This window comes from Apodemus sylvaticus, chromosome 15 (assembly GCF_947179515.1).
Source record: "Apodemus sylvaticus chromosome 15, mApoSyl1.1, whole genome shotgun sequence".
NCBI lineage: Eukaryota > Metazoa > Chordata > Mammalia > Rodentia > Muridae > Apodemus > Apodemus sylvaticus.
In genome coordinates this window covers 3,737,223-3,762,225 of record NC_067486.1, presented here as the reverse complement: position 1 = coordinate 3,762,225, position 25,003 = coordinate 3,737,223, and the positions used below count along the sequence as shown (strand labels likewise).

General features: G+C 39.7%; 1 protein-coding gene across 11 annotated transcripts in view; it reads left to right on the top strand.

Annotated features, from left to right (window-relative positions):
- Positions 1–25,003, top strand: part of Ttc3 (tetratricopeptide repeat domain 3) — a 101,569-nt gene that overhangs the window by 22,358 nt on the left and 54,208 nt on the right. For 10 of the 11 annotated variants that reach the window (XM_052158973.1, XM_052158979.1, XM_052158975.1 and 7 more), the window contains 9 exons: positions 8,936–8,990; positions 14,274–14,436; positions 15,402–15,447; positions 16,544–16,667; positions 17,729–17,792; positions 21,476–21,536; positions 21,804–21,888; positions 23,760–23,894; positions 24,610–24,690. In XM_052158973.1, the coding sequence (XP_052014933.1) occupies positions 8,936–8,990; positions 14,274–14,436; positions 15,402–15,447; positions 16,544–16,667; positions 17,729–17,792; positions 21,476–21,536; positions 21,804–21,888; positions 23,760–23,894; positions 24,610–24,690 (814 nt within the window). The remainder of the gene's footprint in view (positions 1–8,935; positions 8,991–14,273; positions 14,437–15,401; positions 15,448–16,543; positions 16,668–17,728; positions 17,793–21,475; positions 21,537–21,803; positions 21,889–23,759; positions 23,895–24,609; positions 24,691–25,003) is intronic. The other variant, XM_052158977.1, reaches the window with a different exon arrangement.

The window sequence follows — 25,003 nt, the reverse complement described above, 5'->3', positions numbered from 1 at the left end:
GAAAATAAATATCACCAGTAATCCAACCACCTTGGAGAAAACCGCTGTATTAACGTTATGCAGCTGTTAGATTGCTTAAGCCGTGGATAATCCGAGGCTATCTAGACTAGAGGAATGGATGGGCTTGACACAGTCTTCCATCAATACCACTGTTCTCAACTGGTTCTGACAAGAAATGAGCTACAAATGTCTAGGTTATTGTTTCTGGCTAGGTCCAGAATTAACAGATAATCTGCACTGTTTGAAGGTGAATTTGTGTGCTTTCAAGATCAGATAAATAGGTTTATGACCTGACTAGCCTCTGGTGAAAACTGATATCTCACTGAAATCTTAGCAGGCAGAGGGACTTTTATTCTCCAGCTCTGAAAGCTGAGAGATAAACCAGGGTGATTTTGCCTTTATGAGTATTTGAAAGATAGATACATGAGGAGAATTTTCCTGAACCCCTGCTACAACAAGAGGTGGCAGTAGAAACACAGCCTCCAGATAGCATGAGGTGAAAGCCAAGCATAGAGCAGCCTACCTATTCATTTGCCCCACTCACGTTCCAGCTTGTAGTTGAATACATTTGGTAACAGGCAGGTTAGTGTGCAGGAGAGCCACTGGTTCTTACCAGGCAGTCACCAGCGTATATCTGATACTCCTTTAACATGCAGAATTATGCTACACTGCGTTTGCTGTTGCCTCCGACCTTCTCAAACACTGCTTAAGTGGTTTTGCTCAGTAATGCGGGAATGAAGTTTCCAAGTCCTTACCTGGACTAGATGATATGACATAGGAACATACTGCCAGTGATTGACATGCGCCTGGATACGGGAGGACTCTTGCTCTGAGAAGAACCTTTTAAAGCTGAATAACCAAGGTTGAGATGTTGTGAAATTCTCACATCACATGGATGCCAGCTAAGACCTGTCATGGGAATCTGGCCAAGCAGCTGCAGGGACAGCAGGAGATAGACTATCGACCTACTGAGCCTGGGAGACGCTGTCATCCCCAGTCAGTCACAAGGCCAGATTTCCTATTTGTTATAAAAGCAGGCATCAAACTACAAAAGAACTGAAATGAAAAATGATTAAAGGCTTGAATGAATGCTAAAATGCAAAAGTGATCATGAAATATTTTAATTCTAAAATATTAGAAAGTGAAAACACATTCCATTTTAAAAATAGCTTTAGCAAGATTATGCTCTAGAAAGGTAAAAATGCATAAATTGCATCATGACAGGCTCTATCCTGAACACTTTATGCATATTTATTCCTAAACACCCTTACAACCTTGGGAGGCAGTTGCTGCTGTCTCTTTCAGACGAGAAAACTGAGGTACAGTGAGGACCAGCAGTGTCTGGGTGTGCTTAGGTGGGTGTGATGCAGCCAGAGTCCCAGCCCAGTGGACCTGGGCGTGGCCTCGGTTGTTAATCACCGCGGAAAGGTGGCGGAGTACATGGGAATGTACAAATGATGCAAATAGTCACACGTGTGAGGACCTGCTTATCCTTACATAGCATGCAGATTAAAAACTACAAGTTTCTCTTTCATACCCATCAGATTGGCAAAAACTTAAAAGCTTCATAATACCAAGTATTTGAGAGGATGTGGAACAAAGGAAGCTTTCATACTCGGCTGGAGAAAGTATAAATTGGTACAGTAACTGTGGAGAGCAGTCTCACAAGGTGAAGATATGCAAACTCTGCGTCCACATCTAGGGTCATCCCTTCCCAACTGTCAGACGTGTACTCAAGAAGACATGTACAAGCCTTCATTGTAGCATTGTTTGTAAGATTAAAAATGTGTACCAACATAAATGTCCATCAGGAGGGGATGGATAAATGAATTGTGGTATATTCATACAAAGATGTTTTAAGCAGCACTTAAAATGAGTGCAATGTTGAGTGTCAAGCAAGTTGCAGAATGATTTGTACAGTGTGATGCCATTTGTATACTGTTAAAAGATACGCAAAACAATGTGCATATTCATATTATTGTGACGTATGAATTTCAAATGTTCTTAAAGTGTATGGGCATGTTAAACCAAATAAGTGGCTATCTCTGGGGAGAGGAGGAGGAGGAAGGGTTTTGAGATGGGAGAGGGGTACACAGAGGACGTCAACTACCAAAAATCTGCAAAAAGAGCCAGAGTAAATATGACAAAGTGTTCATTTCTTGCTAAGTTGGTACATGACTGTTCTACATGTTAATATTATGTTCTCTGAATTGTGTGTACTTGAACTATTTGATAAAAAGCAAAACAAGTATAATTTAAAACACACATTTAAAAAAAACCCACCGAAAACATCAAGGTTAAAATGAGAAATGATCCTGAAAAGAGAGGTTAAAATGAGAAATGATCCTGAAGAGAGAGAAACGATGATATTATGTTTAGTGGTGCAAGGAAGAAAGCTAAAGATGGAGAAGTATGGTCTGGAAAACAGGCTTCATCCTGAAGTGATCTGTAATGGTTATAGTCTAAAATACAAAGACTCGCTGGAGACCTTCGAGAGGACGTGGGTGAGGTCAAGAGCCAGTGTGCACCCCTCTTGGGCTGGATGTTGTGCTTGTGAAGTAGAGAGCTGGGCATCGTGTCGCTGTCGCTTCATCTTCTCTCATGGAACCCTTGAGTCTGAGAGTGTGTGTTTCACAGACCCCAAGACTCCTGGCTTGGATGAGATTCTTCTTTGTCATGGCCTTCTAAAAGCACACTTTTCAACATGGTTATAACCATAGCCATTCATAGAATGACAGTTGTGACTGAAGTAACCAGAAAATTTCAGTTTCATACGCAGGAAAAGTAATTAAGACATCTAATTTAGATGCTTATTAAAACTTATGCAATGTACTGAGTGAAATTGCCCACTCTGATTCATTTTTGTAGAACTCATTTGAGAAATTAGAATTCTTCTGGGGGTATAATGAGCATTTCTAGGGGGAAATGTAATTGGAGATCAGAACATGTATCCCAGAGTATTCTAATTTGCTCTGAGAAATCTTTAGCCTTCTAATATCTATTTACCTGTCTTGCAATGTTCCTTTTTATTAGACTTCAGATATTATTTGTAAAGCAGAGACTTTAAGTCCTGTTGATCTGTTTTTTGAGTTTCTGAGATCAAAGGTATAGCAACTTAACCATGCTTCTGTGATAATTACTTCATTCCGTGAGTGTGACTGGCGCACACACACACACACACACACAGAGAGAGAGAGAGAGAGAGAGAGAGAGAGAGAGAGAGAGAGAGAGAGAGAGAGAGAGAGAGAACACATTTCTGTAAGTCCACAGGTTGAGGTTTAGTATGTACTGTTTGAATTATTCCTCTTGGTTTTCTCCTAATCACATGGTTTGTTGTTATTTAGAAGCACTGAATTTGCTCTTGAAGAGAGCATAATTGCCAGTCTTTTTTGGAGGTAGGGTAAGGGGTGTACTCCCTGTTAAAAAGATGCAATTTTATTTTATATGTATGGGTGTTTACTGCATTATCATACCACATGCACATAGTGCCCATGGAGTTCAAAAGTGGGTATAAGATCTCTAGGAACTGGAGTTACAGGCACTTGTGAGCTGCCTTGTGGGTTCTAGGAACTGAGTCCAGGTGTTCTGCAAAAGCAGCGCGTATGCTTAACCACTGAGTTATCTCTGCAATCCTATACGCCCCCTTTTTAAAAAGAACAAAAAGTAACGCGATAAAATTTTGAGCTGAAAGGATCCGCTGACATCTCTCGTGTGGTCTTCATTTCCTCCTCTCTTCAGATCCTGTGTGTTTACCTCACACCTCATGTCTGTAGATGTGCTTATGTTGAACCAAGTGGATTGTTATTGTATGAATCAGAGCACAGGCAATTTGAGATTCAGTGAGACACACCCTTTAAAACTAATGAGTAGAAAGCAGACTGCACTCACTGTACATGCTGTTGTACAATTTGCTTTTGTTCAAGATCTTGTTCATGGGCAACATTTTATTGGCTGTATACATAAGTGATCCATTAGATTGTATCATATGGTTTGAATAGACCACTCAAATTGGTCTGTAGATTACTTAAAATTAGGATATAGATTATTTTCAGTTAAGGTAATTAAATACAGGTTTTTAATAACTGTTGGTTTAATTTTATTCAGTATTCAGGTACTAATGTATCTGTAGGATAAATTCATGATAAGCTTTTTGGTTAGATGAAGGAGCATGAAAAGTTTTAAATCTAGGTTCTTTGACTTAAAGCATCCTGCTTCTGTTGATGGTTGTTATTCACTGTATATTTGACAATAGCTGAGTGAATTTTGTTCATAGTTTAATAGTAACATTAAGCCACTTGGGAAATAACTAATTGCCTCTTTGCTAATCTAGTGTGACCTTGACAGTAATTACTTGATAATACTGGGGGGGGGGGGGGGTGGAGATCCTTGATAGGTATCAGAGTTCTTGTATACTCCATGTATTCATACATGTTGTAGTTTGAGAATGTCAGTAGATAGTGTTGTCTTCCATGCCCTGTCCAGAGTCAGTTAAGAGACAGTGCAGAGTATAGGCTACTAGTGACCAAGTACCACCTGCATCATTGGTGCAGACACTGGCACTGGAGCCTTTAATCTGATTGCTAAATGGTTCATTACTGATTCACCCACAGTCATAGGCAGAACCAGCCAGCCTGGGCCTGTGAGCTTTAAATCGGGAAGGAAAGGTAATCTCACATTTTCTGTATGTTTAAGGTCCAAGAATAAGAAATAAAAACAAAACAAATTATATGTCAAGTGTTATATTGGAGCTTGTCTGGGCAAATAAACATGCTTTCATGTTAACTATAGTAAGTTGGAACACTTGGGCCAGAACACAGTGTTTAATAGTTGACACTGCAGAACACGTTCCATTGTCACTGCACAATGTCCATCCCACTCTCTTGACTGCAGTGGTCTGGATGAGTAGGGTTGCACCTATTCTGCTCACATGTTGCAGTTGTAAGATCTGGCCATGTGCTGGGAAATCTAGTGCAACTTACACTCACACATTGCCAGGTGGATTATTTATAATATGTGTTGTTAGAACAGTTGATAGACTATTATGGTACCTCAGTAATACCATTCAGCCTGACTGGACAGCTAACGCCAGGGTTCTAGTTATGGCTGATGACAGAAGTGGGCAAAGATAGACATGGTCCCTGTGTTCTAGCCAGTGAGCCAGCAGGATGAAGCCTGAAATTGGAGGTGGTATGTTGTATTCACGAAACTGCTGTTGTGCCACATGTCCTGAATTACAGAAGGGAGGGTAGGGTATAGACTTCACAGGTTATGTTATGGCTGTTGACTGTTTAGAGGGGTGGTAAGATGCCAAAAATTTCCAAAGAGTTAAGTGTTATCCTTAAAAGTTCATGTTGGACACAGAAAATTGCTTTGGAGGACCTGTATCAGGGCTGAAGCTGCGAGGCTGCCAGGCTGGAGGAAGGCAGCTAGAGTAGGCATAGGACAGGGGGAGGAGTTGGGATGTTTAGAGGTGATGTTGGCAGAACGGCCCATGGTTTAGTGCTGGGATATGACTAAGGAGACTGGTTTGTGTTCTTGTCAGATTCTTAGATTTTGGGCCAGCTTATTAGCAGTGGAAGGCATTGGAAGAAGAATAAATTTATAGGAGGTAGAATCTGACTTTCTCTATATAAAAAAGTAAATGACATGTTTGGGATAGATGTCCAAGAAGATTGAAGTTAGAGATACATTTGATATTGCGTAGGAAAGTAGGTTTCATCCTCCATTGCATATTGGAATCATTTGAACTTTGAACCCCAGACATTCTGGTTTAACTGATATAGGGTAGAGTTTGCAGAGTGGACTTTTTGAAGCTTCCCCGGTAATTAATATTACTGTTCAGGCGATATTGAAACAACCTTTTAGTTCTTTAGGTGAGAGAGCACATGGTTAGAGAAAGAGGACACAAGTTGAACCTTGAATATCTGTCAGGGAAGAGTGACACCTGGCCTGGAAACTATTTACAAGTGTCCAGAAAGGCAGGAAATAGTTGTATGGAAAGAGATGAGAGAGCACAGGAGTGTCTAGCTGCCAAGATGTGTGAGACAGTTTGGATTTAGAAATACAGACTTCATTTAATAACCAGAGGAGCTGTCAGTAGAAGGCTTAGAGCAGAAGATGGCTGGTGTGAGCTGAGAACTGTGACCAACTTGACTGTCCGTAGACAACTTCTAAAAGTGCTTGGGGCAAGAGGGGCTGTTTTAGGTCTAGTTAACAGATTGAACTGGCTTAAAATGGTGAAGAAACAGAATTTTCAGGCTCCTGAAGAAGGTGTCTCTGGGGTGTATGGTGGTTCTGCACTGTCATCTAAGGCCTTTAGTTTTCAGCCTGAATGTCTTGGTCAGAAAGCTGCCACCTCACCTCCATGGTGGCAGGGTGACACCTGTGATTTTGCTGTCAGTCATGATATTACATTCTCCAACAGAAGAAAAAGGCAGGTGTTTCTTGTGATCTTTTCACAAGGAAGTATGTATATAACAAGGGAATAGACTGGATTTTCCAAAGTGGACAACTTGAAAACAGCATCCAAATTACAGCAGCAGCCAAACAACCCCTGCTCACTGCTCTTCCAGTCACTGCCCACCTGTCTCTCCAGACCAGTCTGTCTGGAGTTCCATTGGGTAGTTTATTTTTCATGCCATGTAAAGTGTGTGGTTCTCAAAGCTGATTTCGAAGTTTATGTTGTTGCATGGACTTGCATTCACATACTGCTTGAATATACCATGTTTTATCCATTGTATCGTTGATGGACATTTTGCTAAGTTTCAAGTATTTGGCTGTTAATTGTATCAAATTCTTGTTGAGTGTAAAATCAAGACAGAGGACATGCTTGTGTTTTGCTACAGTTCATACGTTTCCTGTGACATATCATTTCAGTCTACTGCAGCAAATGAGCGTTTCAGTCATGTCCTCACTAACACTGTTTCAGCTTAGACCCACTGGGTATGGAGTGGTATAAGCCTAGTGTTAGTCTAGCATTTTGTAAGTTGGTTAAGGATACTTGAGTATTTTCTCATATCCTTACTGTTTGCTTGACCTCTTTTGTGAAATGCCTTGTTGGTTATTTGTTATACCTTTGCCCCTGAGTGGAATGTCTTGACACTTTTATAGTCTGGATGTGAGTCACTGAGACATAAGTTTTACAAGTATGTTCATACTCTGAGTGGCTGTCCCCTTCAGTACTTGTTCTTTGTTTTCTTGTCACCAAAAACTGTTCATTTTAGGGATAATGAAATGGTTCAGTGAGTAGAGGCACTTGATACTAAGCTGGAAGATCTGGGTTTGATCCCCAGAATGCACATGATAGGAGAGAACAGACCTCTAAGTTGTCCTCTGACCTCTACACTTGACCTCCCTTTTACAACATAGAATCATATACACACAATTAATTTTAATATAATGCAATTTATCAGTTTTTCTTATGGTGAGCACTTGTATTCATAATCTTTATTTGCTTTAAGGCCACCAGTGTTCCTGTGTTGCTTTTAAAAGTTTGACTTCCTTCCTTTCTCCCTCCCTCCCTCCCTCCCTCCCTCCCTCCCTTCTTTCCTTCCTTCCTTCCTTCCTTCCTTCCTTCCTTCCTTCCTTCCTTCCTTCCTTCCTTCCTTCCTACTTTTAAGATTAGCGTTGCTACTTAGATTTACTCCTGGGCTTGGCTTTGCTGTTGAGCCTGTGGCAATGTCTGGCATTTGTGTGAGTGTGCAAGTGGGTTAGCACCACTTATTCTGTTTGGCACATGCACTGTGCTATTACTCTTATTGTAGATTGGTTGGTGTAGACTCTCCTGCCTGTTCCTCCATTCTTCTCTGCTAAGCTAATTATCTTTAGGAGATTTTTTTATTTTGGTTTTTCTTCTCTAATAGTTTGGTATATACCTTTAGTAGGTGTTAATGTCTGATGGCATAAGTTACCTCATTTTCTTCTTTTAAAATTTTTCTTTAAGTACAATATATTGATGTGTGTGACTTTGAGATGATGAACCAGTAAGTTTACACAAGACATTTAAACTAGAAAAACAAAAACCAAAGTGAGTTATCACTGAGAAGATAAAGTACTGAAGCCAGTGAGAGGGAGTATGTGAGCTCACAGGAAGAGTAGTATGTCTGAGCTAGTGCTTTAGGCATTTGAACATTTTTGGGTAGTGCTAGGTTTCTGCGTGATTGTGGTGAGCACTTATGGAAAAGGCTCTTAGAATTGTTACTGCAGATCCATGCCAGGCCACAAACTAAGGTGTGGACCTTCTAGTGCCCGATAGTGTTTAACACTTTCTAATGTAGTATGTACCTCAGCTTGCTACAGATGAGAGTGGGCCCAGAGCTGCAGTCTAATTAGACTACTGGGGACTCATTTTAGAGCAATCTGTGGGTCATGACCCCTTTGGGGTTGTTGATCTATGTTTTTATAGACCATCAGAAAACATATTTACGTTACAGTTTATAACAGTAAAATTACAGTTAGGTGGCAATGAAGATAATATTATGGTTGGGGTCACTACAGCATGAGGAAAATTGAAAATCTTTGTTCTGGAGACTGCTCTGTTCAGTGTAGCTGAACCAATCTGTTGTGTGGAAGGCTGGAGAGCTACATTGTTGAGAATCAGTTTTGTTAAAAGACAAAAATAGTGCATAAAATCGTATAATTGATAGGTCAAATGTAGATATTGCAAAGCTATATAAGGAACACTCTAGAAACACTAAATGTAATTCCCGAGTAGCTGTGCTGGGGTCCTGGATAACTTCTCCCCTTTGTTTTACTTTTCTGCATTTTCTAACTTTGCTATAGCGGACATTTGTTACATGATTTAATTTTTTTTAAACTAGGCTATATTCATGTAAAATTCACAACTTACAAATAGATAAATGATATATATATATAGTACTTTTACAGTAAAATCATGAAATTCTTAAGTATTTTTATTTCTTGTTTTTCTTTTTAGAAATGCACTTAGCGATGGAAAGAGGGCCATTGTTTTGAAGAACACCTGGCCAAAGGTAGGCTTCTTTTATATTCTACAGTGAGCAAGCCCTTGAACCTTACTGTTGTGTGAGAATCAGTGTGTGAGATAATGTACTTGTACATAAAAATGCTGGGTGACATTCTATAGAACTTGAGGACAGGAAATGGGTTCAGGAGCTTACAGGCAATTCCAGGACTTGCTGTGAGAGGCCTGAGAAGTACAGAGCAGCCTGGCTAGTTAGACGCCTCAGGGTTAATGAACCAGTGAGGGGCTGGAGGGGAGCGGGGAAGTGGGAAAGAGGGAACACAGGAGAGACTTACTCGCCTCACTGCTGGAAAGTATTCAAAGCTCTTCCCAAGTGTTAATTTTACTTTAATTGAGGCACGTCCATCATAGTATATAAGCATTTCCTTTCACCCCCAGCCCCAAGGTTTCCTGAGTAACAGGGCACACAATCAACAGCAGGAAAAGGTCTACCTTGTCACAGTTCATTGTGTCAAGCTTACAACTTGTGTATGTCAAGACATGAATGTACTCAGAGACTAGGGTGAAATCATTTGTTACATAGATTCCATATATTACTGGTGAGATTTATATACTGAAAATGCAGAGTACTCTTAAAGCGAGTAAGAAATCCAATAAGAGAGTAGGCTAATAAAATGAGTAAGTTTTCACAGAAAACTAATCCTGAATGGCCAATAGAAATGAGAAAAAATGGAGGTGAGTTTTCTGTTCCTATGTCAGGTGACTCACAAGTGATAACTCCAGCTCCAGAGGATCCAGTACTCTCTTCTGGCCTCCCAACCACCCCCACACACAAACATTGCCCTCTCCACACACAGACAGACAGACAGACAGACAGACAGACACACACACACACACACACATAAAAATTTAAATGTAAACAAACCTTTTTGCAAATGTGGAACCCTCTATTCATAGTAAAGTTTTAGAGGATAAAAATAAAAGGAAAAAAAAATGGAATGAAACAGAGTGGAGGACCTTAGGATAGCCCCAGCAGATAGGGGAGGTGATGGTGTTGAAGTTGTTTAGGTTGGCAAAAATTGAGGAGACCGAGGGTCCTGAGTGCTGTAGTAATTAGATAGTAATGGATCACTGGTGGGAGTGTGAATTGCTTAAAACTTACTTGGAAAGAAGTATGTTGTACACACCCCAGAATACTGGATTCTGTATGTGTATGCCTTAGAAGATGAATTGATCCTTTGTGTAAGTACCCTAATAGTTACTTGATTTTATATAAATGCACCCTAGAAACCTTTTTGCACTTCTAAACCTGGTACAAAGGGCAGTCATTGAAGCATTTTTTATTTTCCTTTTTGGTTTTTATATTGATAGATTGATTGAGGTAATGGGCATTGGACCTTGAAGCTCACATGTTAATAAAGACCGCACCACTGAGCTCTCCCCTGGAAGCCTTCTCTTTTCCTTTTTGAGACAGTGGTTTCACTAAGTTTCCCTGGATGCCCTTGAACTCATTTTGTAGTTTAGCAAGGCCTTGAACTTGTTATCCTCCCACCTTCTCCTGAGTCTCTGAGATGATTGGTCTCTGTCAACAGCCTGTCTTACATCATTCTTCTTGCATATTAGTCTAGTGATAAAGCAGTAGGTGGGTCTGGTAGTTCATTCTACTTGGTCAGAGTTATTGTGTGTGTGTGTGTGTGTGTGTCCCACCTGTCTTCCCCACCCCCTGTGTTTCCGTCCTGAGCACACTCACTCTCCCACCTCACTCTTCGCCATTTTTTCTTTGGCTAACCTGGTTCACACTGTTGTTCCTCAGCCTCCTTACTTTCCTCAAATGTGCAGGACGCAGTTCACTGTGTTGTTTTCCTTCCGTCTGGAAAGCTTTCCCTCAGCATTGGCCTGCGCTTTTCCTGCTGGTCATTCTTCGCTCATATCCCCAAGTCCACTCTTCCTGTTTACATCAAAACACCAATCCTGACTCGGAGGTATTTCCGATTCTCTCTTCTTCTTTCTCCCCTTTTACCATGCGGCATTTTTTAAAATACACCATCTGTCCAGTTAAGTAACATTCTGAGGCAAAGTGTCAGTGATTTACTCCAGAACCCACATTGTCTGGACACTGGAACTAAAGCTGTAGGGAGCAGGAGACAGATTAGAAATGAAGCCAGCAGAATAGAGACCCTCAAGTACACAGAGCCACATAGGCACAGCTGACTCTAGTAACATAAGCATGTATACAGTAGTTATTGTTGCTGGCTTCATGGATAAATTACCAGATATTAGATTGTGTTAGAAATGAGTTCACTGGCTCATCAGTATTTATGGATTTTAAAGAGAGTATTGGGGGGGGGGGTGTGAAGAGATGCCTCAGCGGTTAAGAGCACTTTTCTATAGGTCCTGACTGCTCTTCTATAGGTCCTGAGTTCAATTCCCAAGACCACATGGTGGCTTACAACTATTTGTAATGGGGTTCAGTGCCCACTTGGTGTGTCTGAAGACCACTTGATGTGACTCATATACATAAAATAAGTAATTTTTTTTAAAAAAGCAGTATTGAGCAAAATGAATCAGTAAAAGCAAGCATAACATAGGCCCAGAGAATACTTAAATTGTTGATGCATCATCTTTGGTACTGAGTAGGAAAGGGAGAAAGTATCAGCGAGTTATCCAGAAGTCTGTAGAAAGTCTGAAACACACTTAAAATAACACATTAAAACACAGTTCTCTCTGTATGCTACATTAGTCTCTGTTTTCCTAAATTATAAAATTACTCATTTATTTACTTTAAATGGGGTTTTAGGGCAGGTGAGATGAACTGTCAGGTAAAGGCACTTTTCCTATAACATGATGGCTTCAGTTTTTATTGTTGACAAGGAAAACTGACTCCTGAAAGTTGTCCTCTGGCTTCCACGTGTGCATTGTGGCATGTGTGGGCATGTCTGCACACACGCACACGCACACACGCGCCCTCCACAGTAAGTGTTCCACATAAACAGATTGTTCAGGGCTGGATTCAGTACTGGCTAGTGCTGTGTGAGAGTGCTCAGTGTCTGCTCTTTTCATAGTGATCACTCTCTTGCTTGAAGAGAATTTTGTTGATCACTGAAACTTGAATTTCACTAGTATTTAATACGAGTATTTTGTAAAACAAGTGAGAGATAGAATTCTTATTACTAAAACCCAGATCATGATACTAGTAGACTCAAGATCTCTTGTCATATTTTAGGAGTATTAAAGCTTCCTTCCTTCATTTATTTCTATATATGTATATATGTATGTATGTATGTATGTATGTATGTATGTATGTATGTATGTATGTATCATAACTGAGTTAAAGCTTCTCTCTACAGGCAGCTCTTTCCTCTCCAGACTGCTGCCGTTCCTTCTGTTTACTATGCTGACTTTTGGGCACTCTCCTCAGTTAGCTGGAGCAGGCTTAGGCTTGCATGTTCTCTTCTATTATCTACCATTCTGTTGGCCACAGTCAGGTGTCCTTTCTAAGCCATAATTTCTTATCTTTTTGTCTCTGTTACTCTCTTAGTTAAATTAGAGCCAAGGCTTCTTGGCTTCTTGGTTTTAAAGACCTTTCCCATGCAGCAAGAGCCTTAAAACCAACAGTGTACTCCAGGGAACAGGAGCCCTCAGTTATCTGTGTAGTTAACCTGAGGGGTGGCCTCAGGGTCCTGATGGCTCAGGTGCCTGCCTGTATGTTAATCACACCTTCCCCTCACCTGCATTGTCAGGGTAGAATACTAGAATTGATGGTTCTGCTATGATAGAAAAGTTAGAAATAATGGCCTTTAGTTGAAGGAAGGAGAGATAGCAAACAGTGAGAAGTTTCTGTTTAATGCCATAGAAAGGCAGACTGTCAAGGAGAGAACAGAACTGTAATTATTGGTTTTGAGAAGGAGGCACTTTCTAGCAGGGCAGTGGTAACGCACGCCTTTAATCCCAGCACTTGGGAGGCAGAGGCAGGCAGATTTCTGAGTTCAAAGCTAGCCTGGTCTACAGAGTGAGTTCCAGGACAGCCAGGGCTATACAGAGAAACCCTGTCTGGGGGGTTGGGGGGAGGAGAGAGAGAGAATGAGAATGAGAATGAATGAATCAGGGCAAAGGGTGGCAGAGGGGAAACCGTCAGTGAAAGTATAGTCTTGAGGTCTGTTGTTTTCTGTGCCAGCTGTGTCCTACTCTCTTAATAAAGCAGTTGAGCAAAGTCTAGAAGTAGGATTCTGACGTTGGAGCATGCCCGAGAGATCAATAGAGTATCCACCCTTGGGGGCAAGTAGTGTTTAGCAAGGTACAATAGGAATTAGTATCTCTGATCTAAGACTAGGCTTCTGGCTAAAACGTCTTGGAACTCCTAGACAGTCCCTAGGACATAGCACAGAATCTGCATATGCACATGCCACATACACATGCTACTGACTTCCCTCAGTAAAACTGAGGTTCTCATGAAACACTTGGATTGCCGGTAAAACAAATGTTTTCGGTAAAATAAATTTTAAATAAGGAAATGTAGACAAGGTCATGACATCAGGTTCTTTGCTTTGCTCGTGTGGTGAGCTATAGGTTCTAGTGCAGGTTGCTGCTAAATCATCTTGTAGTAGATTTGTGCCTAAAATGGGAGATTGGTGTATGAGTAGCTTGGACAGGCTGTAGTCGAGCCTTAGGTTTCTAGAATAAAACGTTAATATTTGTAACCACAAAGATCTTTGGTTTTGTAACAGAATCCTAAACATTGGAATGAAGAGTAAACAAAAGCAATGGCTTTCAGACTTCTTGTCTCTCTTATGGAACCGGTGTTTAGAGATAAAACATCAGCAGCTCAAAGGGAGGAGCCCTGCTCAGAGGCAGCCCAGCCAACTCCTTATTTGTTTCTGTGTCCTGGGATGTGGTGGCAAAGTGGTGTGCATCCTGGTGGCTCCTTTGAGGAATGTTCTGACTTCAGAGTGTAGGGATGGCGTGATTTAAACATGTACTGCATTCAGACATTCTTAAAAATTAAGCTGTTTACTTATAACTAATAACTGCTATACTTCATTTAATAAAATAATTATTTTGTTCCTTAATAGTAAACCTTAACAAAAGCTAGACTCTTTTCTGGGGGTTTAAAAGTCTCTTTAAAATGGTTACTAGTTAATTATTAAAAATTACTTGCTTATTTATAACTTTTAACTTAGTTCATTAGCCTCTTTATTTTCTAGGATATTAATATTTTAATTTATTTTTTATTGATAGTCCTAAACTAATCCATTTCAACCAAAATATTTTTTCTTATCTATCTACATTAAGCATATTTTTTGAGAAAAAAATTAAATTTATCTTTTTGGAACAGGGTCATTATCGTTATTGTGATGCTCTTTGTATGCTGGGGGAATATGACTGGGCCCTGCAAGCAAACATAAAAGCTCAAAAACTCTGTAAAAATGACCCTGAGGGAATCAAGGATCTAATTCAGCAGCATGTAAAGTTACAAAAACAAATAGAAGACCTGCAAGGTATTTCACCTAAGATTCTTTTGGTTACAGTGGAATTCCCTTTAAGACTTTGGAGAGTGGATTTCGTGGATTGATAAGGACCGCACCAGGTCTCGGGTGTTTGGACTTGTGCTTTGCTTGGCTGAGTCACTCAAGTGTTCTGTTTCTGTCTGCGTGCGGTTATGATAGTGTTATGTTCAACTAGGTAATTGAAAGTGATTTGGTAATTGGAAACACAATAGTCAAAGTTTTATTTGTTCTGTAGAGAAATAGTCCTCCCTGTACTTTCTAACAACTTTTTAAAATAATTTTTCCATTAATTTCCTAAGAAAAGGCCCCCTAAGTGTAGCTTGATGTTTTTTGCACCAACTTTACAACTAATTATGTAGCATGCTGAGCATCTATCATCTATCCATCTATCTATCTATCTATCTATCTATCTATCTATCTATCTATCTATCCATCTATCTCAGAATTTGGCTGTGACAGTCAGGAATTGGAAATTCTCACTTAATAGTTACTCCTTCTGCCCGTTTTCTTTCCTTCCTCATTTTTCTTTCTCTGGTACTTAGAGTTCCTTATGCCCCACTTCTAGCATGTAGATCTTTCTTGTTATTTTTTTCCTTTGGGTGTTTAGTGTCTGTATAGCTGAGTTGAGAAGTTCTGTTTATCCTGCAACTGTTATCATCCAGCATCACGTGATTCTAAGATTGTGAGCTCCTTGCAGACAGGTACAGCCTGGTTCATGCTTATGTGTGGCTGGCTTCTTACCATTGATCACGTGTAATAGGATAGCTGACGAGATCATGTAGCAGTTTGTGGACATCCTGAAATAAAAAGCATCTAGAGTTGTGAAAGTGCTGGGATTTATTACTCAGCTTTTAAACTTTTATGTTTTCAACTATCAACTGAAAGAAATTTGAAAATCGTTTTCAAGTCTGTGCTTCTAGTCCATTGATCACTGTGTGTGTGGTTGGCTTTTGTAGGTCGAACATCAAATAAGAATCCAATTAAAGCTTTTTATGAAAGCAGGTGAGTTAATACCAGGTCAGTGGCTGCTACTTGGAAAGGCTTTGCCTCATGAATTTAAAGATCACTGTGCTTGTCAAATTCAGAGCTAATAGCAGCTTTAAGTGATGCTGGGAATCAGACCCAGGGCCGTGTGTGCAGGGCAGGTGCGATATCTACCTCAGAGCTGTGTACTTGGTTCCATAGTGGCAGCTTCTCATCAGGGTGGAAAGGAGGCTTGTTTTGTTTCTTTAGCTTTTTGTTATGTTTGGTGTGTGTGTGCTTGTTTTGTGTATATGTGTGTGAGAGAGTATGTATGAGAGCTTATGTGTGTGTGCATGTGCATGGGTGTGAATGTTTGTGTGAGAGTTTGTGAGAGTATGACTGTAGGCACATGTGTGCATTTATATTGGTATCATAAAAGTGGGTGACTTGGGAGTTGATTATTTTACTATTGGACCTTCTGAAAAAAAGTTACTAGCATACACCTATGAAAAGAGTGAAATGAGATTTTAAAGTTATCTGGCTTGAATGGGGACCAGTATGTCCATGAGGGCCCTAGCCAAGGACTTGCTTGGATGGAACTTGTGCCTGGTGCCCTTCTCTGTCCCATGACTTCCTGATGTCTTTCAAAGGCTACAGATAGACTTGAGTGTGCTTATATGTAAAGATATAGTAGCCAGTGTTCTACATTTGATAATTTGACAGTTAAAGTAGATTGGGGAGGGGAAAGAATATGATCAAAATATACTGTTCGAAAATTTAAACATAATCAGAAATGTAATAAAAATTAAAACAGATGGAGTTTTTTCTGAGACTTTGTTTAGAGGCATTGGATATCAAAGCTGTTAAAACAAGAAGCTGTAGTTTATCATTAGAGTCAGAAATGGCTGTGCTGAACCACTCTTCACATTAGGTTAACTTTAGGTTGAAAGACCCTCCTAGTGTAAAGAGTCTCCTAGTACTGTGAGTATAAAGCCTGCCACAGCAGTGGAAGTCTTTTCAGAATGATACTTGACTTTCAAGAACCTGGAGCTGTGTGCTGCAGCCTGTCTGAAGCCTGCAGCCGTGCGTCAGTGCAGGCATGACATGACGGCTCGTTGTTGTTTATCACCTCCAGGGCTTACATACCTAGAAACTCATCAGCGCCTGCTTTTAGAACATCACTTAACTTTGTGGAAACAGAAAGAGGTTTCAGAAAAACTAAGTACAAAATGGCAAATGGTGGCAATCAGAATCAAAAGGTAAGCTTAGCTAAAAACGATTATTTCTAGTATGAACAGGCTCACTGTTCACAGTGATGCTTTGTGGTAGATGTTTTGGTCATATGTGCCTTTTTTTCTATTGATATCAAGAAAATAATTCTCCCACATCAGGCAACCTGGCCATCTCATAAGCTACATAAAGATAATGTTTAAATCACAGGATTTACCCTGAAGCCACAGTTATTTGTCTTAAAAGTAATTTTCCAAATACTATTTTGCCACTTAGTTCTGTCTGTATGTCCTCTGTTTCTGTCTCTCAGCCAGTCTCTTGGAGACAAGTGACAGTATAGTCTAGTAGATGAGTCTCTATTGCTCCTCCTCAGTGATGTAGGTTTTCCTTTTCTTATCTCTTGTCTGTGGAATAATGGTTACTTGGTGTACTGCCAGCCCACCACCACACTGCTGTTGTTGGGGTCCCAAGGTATTTCTTCCATTTTGTTGTCCTTGGCAGCCATGATTCTAGCCCTTAGCTAATTGCTGTGTTCAGCAAGTATCTTAGTCTAATGTTTTGGGGTTTTTTCCAAGTGTCATAAGGCCTCTAGCCTGACTCTGATCTGATGTCTCAGATATATGTGTCTGAGCTTTCTCAGACTTGTAGTATACAAAGCTGAATTTATATTTATGTTTGGCTTTCAGATTTGAGGAAGGAATAAAGGGGATTGGTGTTGGGTGGGTGATAGGTAGAAAGGGAAATTTTTCTAAATCCTGTATATATTCATTTTGCAGATGATAAAGGAAATGTCCAGAAAGTTTCATTCCAGTTAGCTGGAGAAGCATATAGACATTATTCAAGAACCTCTTCATCAGGCACCATGCCAAGTATCAGAAAGAGGATTGTCAGTCTAGAATTTGCCATTTCTTTTGGGTTCTCATTGTTAGTTATCATTATGTTTGCTTGTTTGTAGAGTTAGGAGTCATAACCAGCTGTGTTTTTTAGGTCTTGAGTGAATCCTATCATATTCTAGTTAAATTCTATGTGATTGCTGATTCTTTGGCTGTATTGACTTTAAAAACCTCACTAGTTTTATTTTCACGGGCAGGTGGCAGATGAGGATTTGAAGGGGGACGATTGTGACTGTCATCCTGAATTTCTGCCACCTCCAAGTGAGTAGTCTTTTACTCGTTGCCACCCAAACCTCTGCCTGAAAGTTTATGCAAGCTTCAATTGGTTTTATTGTAGTTCTTCTACATGGTGAAACGTTTAGTACTATTTAATACAAAAAGTAGTAACAATACTTTCAGTCACCTTTCACCATTCCAGTGAAATACCTGATGTGGGTTAGTGGTGAGGTAAAAGACCTGTCTGTCTGCTCGAGATTCTGAAGGTTCAGAGAGCCAGCGGCCAATGTTGGCTCAGTTGTGCTGAGAGCAGCAGATGGCGATGACATAAGAAGTGTGTATAAAAGCAAACTGCTCATATCACAGACTAGGAAGCACGGAGAGAAGATACACGGCTGGAGCCCAGAGCTCCTCTAGGAGATTACAGTGACAAAGGCTTTTCCTTGCGTCCCACTTTCTTAAAGCTTTCACGGTGTCCCCATTCTGCCATCCTGGGGACTTTGTGAAAAAAGTTTCAGGAAAGCATGAAGGGGGCTGGCAGGAATGCTCAGCAGTCAAGAGCACTTGTTCTTGGGGAGCACTCAGATTTGGTTCCAGCTCCCTTCAGTGGAGTCATGTGCAGGGGACCACACCTTTTTCTGACCATTGTTAGATACAATAGGCACTCAGATGTTGCACAGACATATATTCATATACGCAATGTAAGTGAATCATTTTTATTTAAAAAGAACAGACAACATTGCCGGCTAGGAAGATTCTCTGGTATACACAGTTCCCTAGAGGAGCAGAAACAACGGAAAGAACAAATACCACAGGACTTACTATTATAGCGAGTGGCATGACAACATCTGTCTGAACACTGGAGAGGCTATGAGCCCAGTAACTGCTCAGTCCCCAGGGCTGATTGCCTCAGTGCTCCCTGTCTACAACTAAAGACCTGAGCCTCTGTCTTCTATGGACCTGGGCTTGCTGAAGAAGCTATATTCTCATGTTAGTGAACAGTACTAGCATTAGCAGCGTTGGTAGCAACAGTGAGGTACTAGAAGTTGCCAGCTTAACAGGAAGCAAGCAGAAAAAACAAACAAACAACAGCTTTTTCCTTGGCTGACCCAGGAAGGGGATGCCCACGTGTACAAGGGTCTTCTCACTTTACATAATCTGATCAAGAAAGTCTTTTTTGAGTATCCCTAATGGTTTGTCACCTAGTTGATTCCAGATCCAGTCAGTTTGACTGCCAGAGATTGATAAAGTGGTTCTTGCACAAGCGTAAGGACCTGAGTCTGATCCCCAGCACCTGTCGGAAAGCCAGACACAGTGGCACATGCCTATAATACTGCCACTTGGGGTGGGGCACAGAGCTAGCCAGTTCAGCTGGGACTACAAGGTCCAGGTTTGGTGAGCGATTCTGCCTCAAATCTTAGTGGAACATGATTGAAGAAGGCAACAGAGTGGACTTCTGGCCTCCACACATACATGAACCCACTAACAAAAAGAGCATGTTAGATATTTATTTCAAATGAGTTCTGGCTTTTCATGCTTTTAATAAGTTTAATTTTGTAAATCCAGTAAAGATAATGTAAAGATAAGATGCATTGCCTCACTCCTGAGAATTTTATTAGTGTCTCATCTAACTACAAGAGCCCTCTGTCAGTATGTTTTCCTCAGTTGACCTCCCTCATACAGTTTTAACACCTCAGGAGTAGCTGCTGAGTTTTTCAGATATCATCTCAGTTTGTAACCAAGGTTGGCCTCACCTTATTACATGCTAGGGTTATGGTCGTGAGCCACCTCACCAGGCTTTGATTAGTCTTTTCTACATAAAAAGTACTGTTTATTGTTCTCATACCTGAATATTTATCTACTTTTGCCTCTGTTTAGGGATGATTTTACCTTTTGAGGAAAGATGTTTGTTCATTTGGAGTGATATAACAAAAATTCTACAAACTGGGTAGTTTACTTCTGTACGTAAGAAGTCCAGTATCCTGGTTCTAACAGATTCAGTGTCTAATGAAGCGCTTTTCATGATCATAGATGGCTGTCGTCTTGTTGTGTGCTCACATGGTAGAAGGGGAAAGGCATCTATCTATCCAGGGCAGCCCGAGGTATGATGTCATCTGTGGTCTGATCAGTACCAGGAAGGGTCAGCCTTCTAACACTAAGTTTTTAGCACTTGACTTGCACAGAGCAGGGCCTTCAGATCACTTTTGGATAACTTGGCGTGGTTTAAATGTGTGCGTTAACTCTATGTGCTCATCTGTAGATGAGATGTGGGTATGTATGCTTCATGTATATCTTGATCTCCCTTTGTATTATATTTAGATGAAAATCTTCCTAAAACATAATGTATACATCTCTGCTTTTTAAAATTGAATCTGAGAACATACAGATTTTGTGATGGTTGAAGGTTCCTTCACGCAACATTTAATTACCTCAGGCTTTCGTGGTGTTCCTGTCCATGTCAATCTCAACAGGGGATTGTTGGCTTGCTGTTACTGACATTCAGTCATTCCCTTTTCTTTTCCTTGTTGGTTGGTTTTTCTTTTCAGTGGTTGGGCTGGCATCTGTCATCCATTTGTCTTTCCTGCCCGCAGTTCTATCTTTTCTTGGGCTCCATTTCTAATTTCTATATATCTACTCACTTAGTGCTAGCAGTTTCCATATGGTTAACATGTTAAACACATGGATGGGAATGAAGCTGTTGTCTTACCTAATACAATCTAACAGTATGTGAAACACCTTTGAGGACAACACTCTGAAAGTTGTAATAGGTTATTATTAAATAGCATGCATCAATAATTTAAATCTTGTCCATCCATCAGTATTTATGTTCAGGGAAAGAACTTGAGGCTGCAGAATTACACTTTGATAGCTTTGTCCACGCCCACACAGCAGAAATCAAGTTCCCAGCACCATAACCATTAGTAACTCCACACAGAGCACATGCAGGCAAAACATATATAAATAAAAAGAAATAAATCTAAGCATTAAAGAAAGAAAACAAACCAGAATTCTTATTTTCCAGAAGGTTTCTATGTTTGAAGACACCAAGTTCTCTGTATCCGACATGTCTGTTGCCATCTCTTCTTCTATCACATCACCCTGCCCCTCTTGCCATACTGTCTTCTAACACAGCTGTGAGAATGTTACTTTTCTGACCCCCACCCCAAAGAAGCAATACCTTTCTTCTCCTGCCCCTAATGTCTGCCTTTGTAGCCCATTTATGCACTCATGGAGCCCTATGGATAGCATATCTACTTAATATTTCTGAAATGAATGCCAATCTTGGGTTGAGTAGTTTTTCAAAATCCTGATTAATCTCGAAACCAGACAGCTTTTCCAGCTAATGTGATTTTTCTCCCTGATAGGATTTAGAGGAGTATTTATATATCAGTGGCAACTTAGTGTCCTTTTATTTTATTTTATTTTGGTAATGGTTTGCTTACTAAAGTTATTTGTATTTCTTCCGATCTAGTTGTAAACTGCCCAAGAACAGGAACTATTCTTTTCTGTAGACCTAGAGAGTAACCATCCTAATTTTAATATATCCTTACAGCGTTCCACCATCACCAGCTTGTCCTGACTTACTTAAAGTTGTATTCACAGACACAATAGCATCTCGTCCAGTTTATGTGTGGTTTTCTTGCAGTCCAGTTATATACATGATTATCACTTGTGGTCTTGGAGATTTTATGTACAGGCTTCAGGAACAAATACTTTTATGTTCACAGGTCAGCCTCCAAGACATAAAGGAAAACAAAAATCACGAAACAATGAATCAGAAAAGCCCAGGTTGGTTCTCCTCTAATTTTATAAGGAATTAATGGCGACTACCTGGGATTTACAGTTACAGTTCACGGGAGGGATGATGGCTGCCTTGGATTTATACTTACAATTCAGGGAGGAACCAGCATGTTGAATATTTCTGTTGAGAAAATGGGCTGATTTCCTGTTTACTCAGTATTTCAAGTAACATTTGTAAATACACTCATTTCCATTTGTGAGTAGAACTGCTTTATTTTGACAATGTTTTACAGTGCATGCTTTTTCCCCCTTCAGTTCTAATTCACAAGTGACTTTACAAGTAGATTTGAAAAGTATTTTGGAGAAACAGTTTTCAAAATCTTCCAGAGCTGCACACCAGGTAAGAGAGAAGGCTCTTTCTGTAGAGAGGAAAATTGTTTCCTCAAGATTTAATAATAATACTAACTTCAAATATATTTTAAGTATTTAATAAGGTAGATAATTGCGTACAGTTTAATTTTGCCTACTGTAAAATTATTAGAGTTACCTCTTCTAAATGATTTAACGTGAGCCAGATAAATGTCCTCTATAAACAGATTAAATTTTGTATACAAATTCTTTTAAGTTATATAGTGATAAAAAATAGGCAGTAAGTTGGATGTAAAATGAACAAGTAATAATAATAATAATAATAATAATAAATTTTTTAAAGTGGCTAAGGCTATTTTTTCTCAGTATGACAGTTGGCTAAAAATTCATTATTTTAAATCTATATAACAAATCTTATAAGTGACCAAAAAAGTTTCTAATTGTTTGCGTGCAAGGCAAACTTCTAACAGATTTTAGTCATATGTTAATTGATTTTACTAAGTCTAAAAGCCATGGAGGAATTGAAACAGGCAGTAGCTTTTGAAAATAATTAAGATTCTTTACATATTCACTATAGATACTGAGGCCTAGTTTGTTCATTCACCATGCTTATATTAGAGCTCTATAATGAGACATTCGGCTCTGTGGTAAGAAGGTTCAGCCTGCTCATTGGAAACATCCAGTCCAGAGAATCTAAGTTGGGTTGTATTGAGGGAAATAATTTCTAATAAAATGGTCTTACTCTCTTAGTCTGTTTCCTCAAGTAATAGAGCAATTAAAATTGGATCAATTCCTACAAAGCAGATGAAGGATATTTTTGGGAGAATACCATATTTTATATTGTTAACTTCATATCTTAAATATGGTTTTACATTGTGTCTTAAATACTGTAACAAACATCAAGTTTCTATAAAAGCTGTTCTTTTCCTTGGATATTTCGAGAGCCGGTTCTCTTACACTTGATTTGTTGGATAGAAATTACCAGGAAGCTAGTGTGTCACCACAGCCTCCCCGAGGGGATGAGATCTTTTGGATATTTGTTTTTAACATCACATTAAAAATCTTGTCTTTCCCTCCCACTGACTAGCTCATACATGTGTGGCTTCCTGTAGTCCTTACTCCTTCCATCTATATGGGACTGTGTAACTTATACCCATTGCCATGAAATTAAAATATAAACTTAAAGTGCATATATATCATCAGATTACAAGGTGTACTTGTACAAAGGTACTTCACTGGTACTTTTAATTCTGGTTTCTTGTCTTTCCTTTTGAGGTCTACGTGTTGATGTGCATCCTAATAGTTTTGTCTGGTTACAGTTAGGTACATGTTAATTGGAACTGGAATTAAAATTTGGAACATCCACCTTTTGCTTATAATTAAGGTTTGTTTCAGGTTGTTAAAAATCTGAAATTGCTTGATTGTTTGATCTCATGTGTCCTGATTGTTTTAGTTCCAACTACAAAACTCACTCGTGGAAGCAGTGGTCTTAGTATGTTGTTAAAACTCCAAAATACAATGCTGGGCCTTGAAAAATAAACAAGATCTGTTAAAATGAGCCACCCTTTCTTGTCATGAACATAACTCATCTCAGCTGACACAACACCTTTTAAAGCTGTGTTGCTGAGAAAGGAATTTCATAATGAGGGGGATTTTATTATTTGTCATTTATAAAATGTTACTGATCATACCAGTGGGGCAGCTCAGTGTATAGAGAAGTGACTCCTTACAAGGCTTCCTTTGACCTCTCTCTCTATTCCTGTAATGACAGTTGCGCCCACCTACATACAAAGTAAATAAATGTAATTCATTTTTTGAAGAATTTCTTTCTACTGATCGACTTACTGTCTTAAGTTTTAAACTAACAAGATACAGGCGTGGACTCATGGATTTCCCCCACAGGATTTTGCTAACATCATGAAAATGTTAAGGAGCTTGATTCAGGATGGGTACACGGCCCTGTTAGAGCAGCGCTGCCGCAGCGCTGCCCAGGCCTTTACAGAGCTACTCAATGGTTTAGATCCTCAGAAAATAAAGGTAAGCTTTGTAGACTGTAAATTTAATTTTTAGTAGTTTGTATTTATTTTATGTGCATTGGTGTTATATGTATGTCTATATGAAGGTGTCAAATCCCTGGAACAGAACTTAGACATTTGTGAGCTGCAATGTAGATGCTGAGAATTGAACCTGGGTCCTCTGGTAAAGCATCCAGCGCTCCTAACTGCTGAGTATCTCTTCTGCTTAGGACTGTAACTTCTTTAGTAACAGTAATTATCACAGATGGGTTTAACTTGTATAGTGTACCCTAGACCTGAGATATCAGGTGACTCGTCTGGTGTGGGAGGTGAGTAGTGTTCCCAGTTAGTGTGTGGTCCATGTGGGTGCTCAATCCTTGGCCATGGTTTAGGTCTCTTAGAAGCCCTGACCTTTGCCAAGTTCAGAATTTGGACTCCTGTCAATCTTAAGCAAGGTAGCAAGAACAGAAACCTCAAATCTGTTCCAGGCCCTATTACATGGAAAAGAATGCAGCCTTCTTAGTTCATTATGAACTGTGCCCCATGACACTCTGAGACCCTGAATCTGAGTGTAAACACTTAAAAGCAGTAGTGCAGCTTATTCTGCAAATGTATTTCTAATCCATCTGTTCTGTCAGTAAGATGTCATTATACGCCTTTTGTAGCTAGGAAGTTATTGTGATGCTGAGTGGACAGGATTGTGTTCAGGTTATTAACTAATGCATTTTTATTGACAGCAATTGAACCTGGCTATGATTAACTATGTATTAGTAGTCTATGGACTCGCTGTTTCTCTCCTCGGAATAGGACGACCTGAGGTAAGCTGTTAACAGAGATAAACAATTGAAATATGATATTGAATGTGGAAGGTATTTTGAAATTATTCTCTTACTTTGGCTCATTTCTTTCTTGAAAGACAAAAATAGCTAAGTTTAACTTCGGTTTTTTTGGGGGGAGGGGGGCGTGGGCATTGAACAAGGTCTTGCTATCTGCCTAGTTTGGTTTCAAGCTTGCTATCCTCCTCCTTCCTGTTTCTAAATACCAGCGTGAGTTGATAAATGGATTGTTTTAGTGTTAAGTCAAGTATAATCCCAGTACAGAAAACCAGGAGAGTCATAAGTTTAAACCTGC